This window comes from Psittacula echo, assembly GCF_963264785.1.
Source record: "Psittacula echo genome assembly, chromosome: 3".
NCBI lineage: Eukaryota > Metazoa > Chordata > Aves > Psittaciformes > Psittacidae > Psittacula > Psittacula echo.
In genome coordinates, this window is record NC_137736.1 from 64,281,489 (window position 1) to 64,294,466 (window position 12,978).

A 12,978-nucleotide genomic window follows, 5' to 3' on the forward strand; every position below is an offset into this window, starting at 1 on the left:
CTTTATTCGTGCTTCCCTTTTATTGCCAGTATCTTAGCAAGGCAGGAATGTATAACATTGGAAAGAACAAGGAAGATGAAAATGGTTTTAACTTTTTCCTTCCTCTTTATCCAGCCTGTTGCATTTGCTGTGGCTAGCTCAAGCTATCTGTTTGCCATGGTAGTCCATTTTTAAACTATAGTAACCTAATATTTGTGGGGAGAAGATAGCAAGCCAGTGAGGTGTTCAGAATTGTATGGTCTATTTTTTAAGACCTGTCCAAAATAGCTAATGATAACTTTTCCATAGCTGAAATCAGCTTTTCTAAGTTTAAGTACTCAGTACTAAGTTGAGTGATTTAACACTGTTAAGTTCGGACCCATGTGTATTAGAAGCGCAGGGACAGAAAAAAGAGCTATTGCCAACTTGAACTGATTATTCTGCCACTGTGGCTCCAAATGGAAGCGTTTTGCACAAAATCAAAGTGCTTGTGTATTTGAAATTGTCAAGCTCGTAGACATCTGAGTAAACATTGTGCTGCTTCTTAGCAGTGAAGTGGAAAACTGAAGGTGAGTGTGTTGACCTTTTGCCTGCAAACCCGTCCCAAATTCTCTAGCATGCAGGCACTTCATAAATATGAAGGGGATGGGGGTGGGAAGTGCAAAGCTGTCTTTTGAAAATACAATTGATGAAGATGCCTCTTTTACACAGCTAGGCTAAATGATAAAATCTCACCCAAATTAAATGATCTCATAGCTCTGTGTCTTGAGAATATGGAAATGGTGCATGACTGCATTGAGTGTTTTGGGCTTTCCTTTTTCATTTCAGTAGTAACAGAACAAAAAAAATCCTGAGCAAATTGTTCAACTTCATTGTAGATGGCAAAACGGTGCCACAGAGGGAACGTTTTTGTCTTGTAGGAATCTAAAGAGCAACTGAAACTCTAACAGAGCGTATTTGTTGACATAAAATGTCTGGCTAGAGAGCAGAGTCTTTAGCTATGCTTGAAAGCTTGACAAATTTTTCTTTCTCAACCGCTCAGTGCTGGAGGAATCTAAACAGCCATTGGCTGCTGCCAACATTGGGAAGAAAACCCATGTTTTTTATTTTTCATAAGCTCCTACTTGAGTCAGTAACATGATTAATATGTTGGGTTGGTCAATTAATCCCTTGTTCTAGTCTCAGTGGTTTTGCAGGGCCTTTTTCCAGTTTGAAGAAAGATATTACAGTAAAATGCCTTCTCCGTCTATCTTCCCTGTGTGTCTCACTTTCCAGTATTATGATGGTGGGCTTTAATTTGCTGTATGGTCTGCAGGTAGTCATTTTCTTCCAGTCCTGAATGGTGTCTTCATATACCCTGCATTGAAGTTTTAATACTGTGGGCTTTCCTAGTGCAAGTCTTTTTAACAAAGAGAACTGAGTTTTCAAAATGCAGTTTTTACAGAGTGCTCTGACATGGCTAAGTATCAACTTTAAGTGCTTAACTGAATATTGTGCACATCAGAAAACTGGAAATCAAGATCACAGAATCCAGAATTGGGTTCATGTGTGTGTGTGTGCATGTTGAAGTAGGAAGTAGAATTGTGCAGAAAAAGGGAAACTGCGTAAATTTTTGGTTTAATTTTGAGCTTGAAAAGTTCTGTCCCATTTTCTTGGAAGAACTGAGAGAATGGTGTGCCAGCTCCAGAGGAAGACTTCCTTATTGTTCTGCTGTTGAAACTCTTCCTGTTGACATACACGCTCTCTGTCTCTGAGGACCTTTACCCGGTTATCCAAAAAAGAGGCTGGCTTCACGTGATTTTAGTGTGAAAATATATAAGAGAAATTTGGATGCTTGGGACTTGGGGAGAGGATACAAACTCTGCAACCTCAGTCTACCTGAGGCCAGTCTATGTGAGACTGCATTTGATTTGCAACTTGCTTGAACTTAGAGTAATAAAAGTAAGGTTTACTATGGCAGAATAGACCTCAATGCAGCCCAAGCAAACCGTCAGTAATCCTCAGTATATGTTTGGTTGTTGCAGTTAAACTATTGCTAAGGCTTCAGCTTAGTTTAAAGCCACATTGGGCATGCCAACAGATGTTCCAGTCACACCTCCCGATTACAGCAGAGACAGCTTCTTTTTTATATACGTCTCACAACTCTGAAGGAAGTGGGAAGAATGCTGTCGGGTTGCATCAGCTGAGCTGAAAGCAAACTTAATTTAGAAGCACTCTGAAATAAGGTGTTACTGTCTGAAAACTTGTTTTCATGTCCTTTTTCAACGCCTCCTTATATGTTCTGTGATTAGCTTTAGAAAACATATACATGTATGATCACCCATATATATATATATATATATACACACACAGGCCAGTTGTGAAGAAGTGTGGACGTGTGGCATTTCCAAGGGCATGTCATGTGTCAGTCAGCAAAAGTGTGCAAACAGTGTGCCAGAAAGAGATCATAGGCAGGAAGCCATGGAGTCCTGTGTCACTTTGTGTTTTTTCTTTAAAGCTGGGGATGCAGGTTGGCTTAATTTTTCCTTGCTGTAGTTCTTCAATATTTACATGCACATACATCAGAGTTCTGTTGAACAAATCTGTAGAAAGGAAAGAGTATGTCTTTACTGAAGACAGGGTTGAAACAAGCAAGATGATTCTGTTAGTAGTATGGGGCTATTTGGGAGCTGGAGACTGGGAAAGCACGTATCTAGTAAAATGCACTTAAGCTGAACTGCAGACATCTGATAAAAAGTTGTATTTGTTACTGTCATTTAGAGTTCTCTTCTCCATTGGCAAACAAACCTGTGTTCTCTTGGTCTGTGCATTTTTAGTTTTAGTTTTATTCCTTGTGTTTTTACTAGGAGAGAATGATCTAGTTCCCATGGTATGTGCTAATAATCTCTGGGTACTGGAAGAGTTGAGGTAAATAAGAGCATGTGCATTGTAGACTTACACTTAAGTAATTCTTCAAGAGTTCTGAGTTTTGTCTTTAGAGTTAAATCAGTCATCCACACAGTGCTTATGTGCTTTAGCAAAGCCATGAGGAGCATTACCAAGTTTCCTGTCTGTGAGTTTTGATTTTATCAGTCTGCCAAGGAAATTTAGTGCTTAGCTTTGGTTATTAATGGATATGTAGAGGGAAAAGCTGTGGGCTTATTCTTGTTTCATGCTTGTGCTCTTGTGTTTTATAGTCTCCTGGTTACCCTTAGTTCCTCAATCCTGTCTTTTTCTTCTTTTTCTTCTGTAAGTCTGGGGTACATAACATGTTTCTCGCAGTTTTGAAACAAATGTTTATTATGAGGAATATTCATGGCTTGCATGGTACCTTAGTGCAAGGATCTTAGGCAGCTTCCTGAATGCTAATTGCCTCATCACAGTGCTTTTGAAGTCCAGTGTTTGATATGAGGCTGTTGGCTGAAACTAAAGTGACTGTTTTCCATCTCCATATCCATGGAGAGTGGTGGAGCTGGGGTCAGTTCTCATTTGCTGTGTTCTGGTGATGCCTTTAGCATAAAATCAGTGGGCTGTATTGGAAAGCTTTATTACCACCATGTTGTATTGTGTTCCTGGTATCTTACAGGATGTTGTATTGTGTTCCTGGTATCTTTTGGGAGGACTGATCAAAACATAAACAGAAATTTGAAAGGAAGCAGTGTGCACTCAAATACATGTGAATAAATCCAACATAATGAACTGTTGAGTTGTTGCTGGCTACTGCTGAGCTCTAAACGTGGCGATAGTCAGGAGCTGCTGTCTTGGAAAGAGAGTACTGCTGCAAAGTTTGTAATAGAGATTTCACTTCTGGGAGGAAAAAGACACCGCAATACTTCACTTTAGCCATGTTGCTGACACGGCATTAGTTGACAGATGACTGATTTATGGATAACATTTTAATATGTAATCCTGCCTTTTTTTTCTTTCTTGTCTTTAGGTGAAGCCAAAAATCTTCCTACATATCCGGGGCCAAACAAGATGAGGGATTGCTATTGTACAGTAAACCTGGACCAGGAGGAGGTTTTCAGGACCAAAATAGTGGAGAAGTCATTATGGTAACAAATACTTGTATACGTGTTCTGTTATCTTTTATTCTCTGCTATGTTTGTTTAATGTTCCAAAGATACTTTCTTAAGGGGAGAAGGGAGGATGAGTATGATCCTTTTTCCAGTTTTAAGAACACCGGTGGTAGAACTATTCATGTCATGATTCCTGTCTGTGTATATGGGAAAAAGTCTTCTCCACAGCAAGCCATATTAATTATTTTCCTAAGAATGTACAGCCAGTGCTCCTTTATTTCTGCAACATTTGTTTTGAACTTCCCTAAGCTTTTCAGATCTCAACTTAGAAGGGAGCACTGAACTCCATTTCGTGTCTCTGCTTAGTATTTTGCATTGATTTAGCTACCCTAAAGGGTGAAGTTAGGAATTCGTATCACCCCCACCCCACCCCCCGCATCATGAGGCTGCAGCTGAAAGGAGAGGTTTGAACAAGAGATGCCTGTCTGATTATCTTGGAAACTTCTGTGAGATTGTAGAAGCCAAATGAACGAGAAGAATGCACCAAAACTTAAAATGCTTTCTCCTGGAAATCCCCAAACATCAGAAAATAAAGGGAAGAAGGCTGGGCATATATGTATACTCTGGCAAGCTAGGCTTTTTTTAGAATTGAGGGGAAAGTAGCAGCAAGGAACAGTCAAGTTTCTAACTTTTATCTTAAGATATGAAGTGGGGAAAGACAGTTGAGTAATACGGTTAGGAATTTGCTATTTGTCTTGTTATTGCAAGTAATTTACTTTGGGAAGTAGCTCTAGACCTCACTCCCAACCCCTCAGAAGTACCTAATGCATGTAAGAATGTGAGTCTCAGTAGTTTGAAGTGGGGTTTATTCCCTTAAGTTACTCTAATTGTTCTCTCACCTCATTTTTTGTTGTCTGCGTCTTCATTTCTCATATTCTGATACGGTATACTGGGGTCCATAATGGAGACTTCTGTTTCTTGAGGCATTTAAATTGGCTAAACACATAGTGCTTTTGAATGGTGATGCTAATGCTTTCCTGTTTGTAGTATACTGTATATTTTACAATAACTGACATGCAGTGTCTCTAAGCAAGTTGTCCCTGAAGCAGCTGTTTCCCTATAAGTAACTTTGTAACTCATTTACATTCGTTTCTGGGTCAAATAGCTGTAGCCCTCCTGCTCACAACTAGAAGTTGCACAGTTTTTTTCTGGATGATCATTAGTGCTTTGGAGGGAAACGGAAGCTGAGGAGTGAGGATGTATGAGAATAGTTGGAGTAATTTCCTTGTACTAATCCATGTGTTTTTCTACGGCGAAAATAAACTCTTAGTAGTAGGAATAAGCAACAAGTCTAATTCCTTTAGTCAGAAAGATTCCACCTGTCTTTGGATGCCATTATAAAGCAGAAAAGGTACACTGAGGCTGTGCAGAACTGGAAGGTTTCTGGTTTCTTGCAGAACTAAGTTCTTTTTGTTAAATTCAGGTGAATTCAGAGGAGAGCAACACAATGATCAGAGGTCTGGAAAACAACCACTGAGGAAAGGTTACAATCTTGGAATTGTTAGCCTAGAAAAGAGAGATGAGAGTAGATATAACTGTGTAAATATACTATTAAAAAAAAAACAACCAAAAAGAAGAAATACCACCACCACACCCTTCCCTCCCCCCCTCAAAAGAAAACAAACTTCAGAGGGAGAGAATTACTCTATATGTCCAGTACAGATATTGCAAGTAATAATAAACTGAAATTGCAGTGGGGAAGGAACTTTAGGTTGAAATTTATTGTGAAGAAAAATCTTTCTGTTGTTAAAGAAACTCCAGTGGTAGTTTGCCTTCTCCCTCTGTAATCTTCTATTTGCAAACTACTATTTTGGAAAGCTTGCTTCTTCACAGCCCCCGAATATACACTTACAGACAATGATATCAAATGAGTTTTGCATTTATCTGTATAGGTTTTTCCTCTGCCCTTGTTTTTCTGTTTCATAGAAGAAAAGCAGACGAAAATCCCAAATACATGAATGGTAAAACTGGGATGTCTTCCCAATCTGTGACTAAGAATTGCTCTTATTTAGTGAGGCAGACGCACACAGCTACTTAATCTTTTATGACTGTGTTTACATCTATTAAAACAAGTGCATAGACTTCCAGAGGAAGATGTTTTTCAAATGATTTCAGACTGTAATGCGGTCGCCTGTTGTTTTTTGTAAGACTGAGATGAGCTTATAGCTGAGGAGCCAGTCATGCTGTTACATTCTTTCATGCTTGTTTGTAGATTGATTCAACCCATTGGCTGAATTATTGGGCAGGCGATGCTTGTGTGCCTTAAGGCCCATGTAATGTGTATGCAGCAGAGAAATACCTGCTTTCATGTATGGTGCTTCTTTGCCAGGCACTTCCCAATGTAATAGCAAAGCACATGTTGGGTCCCTTTTTCTGGGGTATCACTGCTGCATTAGGTGACTTCAGATGGGAGGAGGGATGTGAAACTGGGCCAACACATGACTAAAATAATCGAATCCTGTCTGAACATCTGTGTGGCTGGCACTCAAGTGGGTGACACAGCCTTCGACTAGAGTTTGAAGGTGAGAGCTCTGGCTCCACTCTGTTGTTCAAGCCTATTTTCTATTTCTGATCACTTCACAGCTGACACAGGGCTGGTTTGCTCTAAAGTAAGCTTTAAGAATTGCCTGTATTTTCACTCATACTGGTAACTCCCCATCTTCCAGTAAGCTCAAAAAATGACTGTCATGTAGTCTATGAAAAATAAGATGCTTTGTGTGAATTTCTGAATTGAAAGATGTTCCATATGCAGCCCTAGCACTACTGACTCTGAAGTGGTATCTTCTCATTCAAATTTTCATGGGGAAGCCTATCTTTTCCAACGTATCTGCGTAAATGACTTTTTTATCTGCATGAGAAGGCTTACAATTACAGTCACACTGAAAAACATCATCTCGGGTATTGGGAATTCAGGGAGTGCTTGCTTCCCTTCCCCCCAGCCCTCTTTTTGCTCAGTTGAGCTTCATTAAGCTTCTACTAAGCACTGCAGAAATGTATACTTTTCCAGGCAAGCCTCCTCCTTATGTAAAGTTTAAACAGAACTGGTAAATGAGAAAAAAGAAGGAGTTATCTCTCCTTCCCAAAGGAACTTGGATGAATGTGCATTTCTGACTTGCTTGGGATATCTGTGGCAGATCCTTCAGACTCTGACTCATGATCTCCTGTGTTTTGTACTGGGACAGTGTAAGAAGTTGCCTCCCTGAGCTCTGTCCTAAACTTCTGCAACAGATTTTTGTTTTGGGCTGTGGTAGAGGCATGAGAAGACAGCTGAGAACAGTAACCTCTTAAATCAACAAAGCATGAATCATTCAGAACTCTAAGAACTGAACCAGCACATCCTATTGCACAGTCCACTGCCCTTACCAGTGCTCTGAAGAGAATCTCTGTGAGCCTGCTGCCCTGTATCTAAGTTTGCATCTCAAAAACTGAGAGCAGCCAGCATGGCAAACCTTAACTTCTCTGTTCAGCAGGCAGGTGGTACTCATAAATTACAATCAGGAACTTCAATAATTCCTGCCATCCTACTTCCATTGGCTTCTGTTAAACTGGATGGTGGCACTGCTGCCTTGTGCCAGAAGGTTTTGAGGGCTGTTGTGAGGCTAACTTGGTATTGTCTGATTGAAAAAGTCAAGGGTTACAACATGGGCAGGCCTTTCTATGAAACCACAGAGCAGTGTGAAAGTACTGTTTATGTGGGGCAGTTGAGGTCATCTGACTTCTCTGGGGATCTTTGGACAAGCACAGGGAGCGCTTGGGTTGGTCAGAGCAAGTTCTCCAGGTTCCCAGGAAGAGAATCTTGAACTCCTCAAGCAGCACTGTTTTCATAAACTCCTTGGCACAAGCTTTTAGTAAATTCTAAGAAGGTCACATGCAAGTCATAAGATATGAGGGGGAGGTCAGTTAGAGCCAGGATTTAACACGCTCCTCTGTTTTGTGTTTGTTGTTCAATATTTATATTACCATCATCTGCAAAGGCACTGAATAGAATTGGATCCACTCCATATAACCTAGCAGAGAGGTACATGAAGGGACTCATTTATTTTACACCCTAAGGAACGTGTGAGAATTTACTGTTCTTTTAAATGCAGAGATCTGTAACTTTTCTTGAATTCCTAGCTGCCAGTAGAAAGCCTGACAAGAATTTTGCCAATTAATTTCCTCTGCTGAACCAACTACTTGGCTTCCCCCATGAGTAATTTCAAACTTAGAATCACCAAATGGTTTGGGTTGGAAGGGACCTTAAAGATGCAGTTCCAACCTCTCTGCTACAGGCAGGGACACCTTCCACTAGGCCAGGTTGCTCAAAACCCCATCCAACTCTGCCTTGAACACTGCCAGGGATGGGGTAGCCACAGCTTCTCTGGGCAACCTGTGCCATTGCTTCACTGCCCTCACAGTAAAGAGCTTCTTCCTAATGCCTAATCTAAATCTACCCTCCTTCAGTTTAAGACCATTCCCCCTTGTCCTGTCACCACACGCCGTTGTATAAATTCCCTCTCAAGATTCCTTGCAGGCCTCTTTAGGTACTGGAAGCTGCTCTAAGATCTCCCCAGAGCCGTCTCTTCTCCAGGCTGAACAAACCCAGCTGTCTCAGCCTGTCTTCATAGGAGAGGTGCTCCAGCCTCTGATCATCTTCATGGCCTCCTCTGCGCTCACTCCAACAGGTCCACGGCCTTCTTATGTTGGGGGCCCCAGAGCTGGATGCAGTACTCCAGGTGGGGTCTCACTAGAGCAGAGTAGAGGGGCAGGATCACCTCCTTCAACCTGCTGGCCATGCTCCTAGTCATGCAGCCCAGCACATGGTTGGCTTTCTGGGCTACAAGCACATATTGCCGGCTCATGTTGAGCTTCTCATCAACCAGCACTCTCCCAAGTCCTTCTCCTCATGGCTGATCTCAGTCCAGTCTCTGTTCAGCCTGTATTGCTTGGGATTGCTCCAACCCATGTGCAGGACCTTGAACGTGGCCTTGTTTAACTTCAGGCTTCACCATCCAGGACTTGGTCCTAGCTACAGATCTTCTCTGAGGATAAACTTTCTCCGCTCATTGGCATTAAGACTGACTTTGCCTTTGCTAGTTGCATCAAATGTTTCCATTCACTTAAAGGGCAGTGTCAGCTGCAACAGGAAATCAGGGCAGCTTCTCAAATCATAGGTAAAGAATGGAAGGAATGTGACATCTCTAAATTTGTTTCAAGGATATGAATAAAGGCAAAAACCGTTGTATGCTAAGAATCAAACGGCTGACACTGTGTGCTTTAGAGAGGTGAGCCAAGCGTCTTGAGTCTGTGATTATTTCATTCTCCACTATTTCACTGAGGAATTTTTCACATGCTAAACATAGTGATCAAAGCCTGAATGAAACAGCAAATGAAGCCAGAGGCACCTTCCCCACCCCCAGTCTTCTTTTTGCTAGTCTCCAGTGAAGGTAACAGCGAGAACTGCAAGTCTGCAGTGTGCTTGTGAGTGTATGGTGAAATGTGCTGTAAGATCATAGTTAAGACTGTGTTGTTTTTAACAAGAGGTTGCTGTGTCTTTGCTCTGGATCAGGTAACATACTCAATCAGTAGCTCTCAGAACTTTTTCTAAGTAATTCCACTGCCATATTGAATGTTGTTTTTTAATTCTAGACTTGCTTAAACCCCTATTTTCCTATGTTTGGAGTTCATGACTGCATAGCTAAACTTCTCTTATGTTCTGATAACGTCTTGGATGCGGGCCACTTCTCAAAATTTAAGCACAGAGTTGTTTCCCTTAGTTGGGCCATTGCCAAAATTGGCTGCTGTATCTGAGTTAGTTACGTTAGCTACTTCCATATTCTTATATTGCTAGCTTCCTTCCTTGAAATAACAGCTTTCCCAAGCCTGGATGCCTCAAGTAAAGAGGCCTTGAGCTAAATGCTGTAGCATGGTTTGGAGCTTCTCTCCTGCTTGCTCCCAGCTTACTCCTCAGTGTGCTGTCCGCCTCAGGGCCTGCCATCTTCTGCACTCCACTACATCTAACTGTGGCTTGAATTCCTAATGTCAGTAGACTTTCATTCAGAAAAACCCCAAGCCTTTAAGGAACAGGGATAAGATGGGTATGGGTACAACTTCAGCCTTATTGAAGGCAAGGACTGTATGGTTGTGTAAGGAAGTAATACATCTGGAAAGGGCACAAGGAAGGGAAGCAAAACTTAGTGGAAGGTGGAAAATGCAGTGAGCCTTGAGACCTAAGGCAGGGTTTATGAATGAGAGTGTTCATCCACATGAAGAGCCACCCATATGAGAAACAATTGATGGTGGTGCAGGCTGCTTTGACTGGTTAGAAAAAAAAATAAAAGTAAATGCAGCTGTAATGTGACTTCTGTTGTTTGTGTGTGTCGTCTTACAGAATATTTTGGGAGGCGACTAGGGGCCAAATGGCTGCTGCTCCAAGTCATCATAATCCCTGTAAGCCTCATTGAGCCATAGCAGCAACTGTCAAGTGAGGATGATAACTATAGCTCGAGTGTTTGTCTCTCTCCTCTGAGCATGGGGTTGAGAAAATGCACACTGCTTTATTTTTTTCTCTGTGTAGTAGGGGTGGTTGTGGCTATAACACAGTACTGCGATCTGGGTGTTTCTGCACAGGGACACAAGGAAAAATCTGCCTTTGTTTCGGTGGATGTCTGGGAGGCTTAACAGTGGCCATAATTGGTATATTTGGATTTAGGTGTTGCCTTCTGGCCGTATACTTCCTGCTGCGTGTCCTCTGCCAGATCTGTGCTTCAAATATGATACTAGGTATTTTTAATAAATTGTGTAAGGAAGCTACCATGACATCTGCCGACTTTACTTGCCTGTTGTCTCATAGCTCTGTGTCTAGTAGGAGACTGAAGTGCATTCAGATTTCTATTTGGCTTTCTGTATCTGCTTTGAATAAACCTTCTCTTCTCTACCCCACTCCCTTTACATACATTGCAAAGCACAGTATACAACGTATTAGCTAAGTAGTAGGAAAACCTTACTAGTAGAAACAAGCAAGTGTACTCCTTTGTACAGACTGATTTTGCTTCCCACTCACATGGTGATGCGAACTCTGGTCTTTAAGTTCATGCAGCAGGATGAATCCAGTATTTCTAAACATTTTAAAATAGTCAGAGGATGTGGAGTTGTCTGTGGCATGTTAATAGTCCTTACTTTCAATCACAAAAGCAGTTTAAAAAAAGGAAAAGCTGTACACAAAGAATTCTGGTTTGAGGGATTTCATTATTATTCATCGTGCAACTCTTGCACTTCATCCACTGAAGTACTGGTGCCAAAACAAAGACAAAACTGCTTTAGCAAATCCTAAGTATTGAGAAACAAGCACGAGCTTTTGCAACACAGCCTAAAGAAATGTTTCTACACTGAGACTTGTTTTATGAAGTCTCTTCCTCTCTGTTAATATTATTTGTGATGATTTCATTAGATATGTGAAGGTATGGAATTTAAATTGCAAGCATGTCTCTGGAGTTTAGTAAAACATGTAAAAGTGAACAAATTTTGAACCTTTTATAGGGGAAGAAGTTCCCATTCAGTATGTTTGAAATGAGGATTCTCTTCCTTATTTGCTTTCATTCCGCTTGATCTACACAGTAATTTGTTTCTCTTCTCCTTCCCTATCTCCTCCTGAAAATACCCATTGCCAAAACACACATTAGAGGAGGTTCAAAAATAGATACCTTGGAATGGGAAGGGCTCTAAGCTGGATAGCTGAGAGTGAAACAGTGAAACAGTACCTAGAGGGAACTTTTTGGGTTTGATTCCTTGGTATTCCTGCTCCTGTGAACATTCAGAGCAAGCAAGATTTTTTTTTTTTTTTTTTTTTGAGCATATGCCTGAAGATTCAAATCCATTGCACCAGTCTTTATGCTTTTACTTGACTTTTTTTTTTTTGGGGGGGGGGAGGGGGTGTATGTCTCTTCTGTGGCGAGAGCTGTGGGAGCATCCTAGGGGAAGTGTCATGAGGAGGTGTCAATCAGTGTATGTGTTGGTGGTAGGGACTGGATAAAAGCTGTGCAGTAAGAGCTCCATGCTTCCTGAGAAAAGGATTACCTCTACTGCTGAGGTAGAGCTTCCCTCATTCAGAGCATACTAAGGTGATAGATATCTACTGGAAAAGAGAGAAGAAAAGGGTGTGAAGTGACGGTATGTAGAGTAGAAGGCTACAGAGTCAGTGTCTGAAAGCTTAGAGCAAGGTTTTTAAAATTGATGCAGTTCCTTCTTTGTGGTTTCTAATCCTGTTGGGAGAACAAGAAACAATGACTTAGAACAAGCCCCATTTAATAACTAAGAGTAGTTGATGCCTGCTCATTGGTGTGTGATAGCAAAACTAAAAAGTTAGTAAAACTGTTATAAACTTAGTAGTCTACTGAAGAAGCCGGGTTTGAAAATGCCTTTATATTGAGCTTGGAAGGAGCTGAATTGCAATTACAGTGGAGGCCTACTGTCTCTGTCCTTGTGAGATATTGCCCTCAGCAGTTATGTCCTGTCATTTGTTTTAAGTTCAAAAGGAACTGAAATAATGACGACACCGGTCTTGTCCATGCCCTTCCATTGTGCAGGTTGCAAGGTTGGGGAGGGGGGACTCATAATTTTTCCTTCTCTTTGAATGATTAAAATTTCTTGGAATCCACAAGGAAAGCTGAACTCAAAATCTGGAAGTTGAATCTGAACTCACTGGGTTCTGGAAGATTCCCGAGATTTCAGCCAGTCTCATTCTAGTATTTGTTTTGGAGGATCTTGTCAGACTCCTGAGGGCTGTGTAGGCAGATGCTGCTGCCTTTTATTAATTGCTATGTCAAAATAAAAGTACTCACCGAAGCCAAATCAAACTAATTCTGGCTTTTAGGAGAGAGGGGGCACTGAGAGAGGAATTTAGCTGTTCTTTTGGAAAAACTGTTCTGCAGCCCTGAGGCTCATGCTCAAGAGAAATTAGCTT

The 12,978-nt window shown here is 41.2% G+C and overlaps 1 protein-coding gene across 3 annotated transcripts in view; it reads left to right on the forward strand.

Moving 5' to 3' along the window:
* Nucleotides 1–12,978, forward strand: part of RASA3 (RAS p21 protein activator 3) — a 129,547-nt gene that overhangs the window by 35,140 nt on the left and 81,429 nt on the right. For all 3 annotated transcript variants that reach the window (XM_080612411.1, XM_080612412.1, XM_080612413.1), the window contains exon 2: nucleotides 3,896–4,013. In XM_080612411.1, coding sequence (XP_080468537.1) covers nucleotides 3,896–4,013 — 118 coding nt within the window. The remainder of the gene's footprint in view (nucleotides 1–3,895; nucleotides 4,014–12,978) is intronic.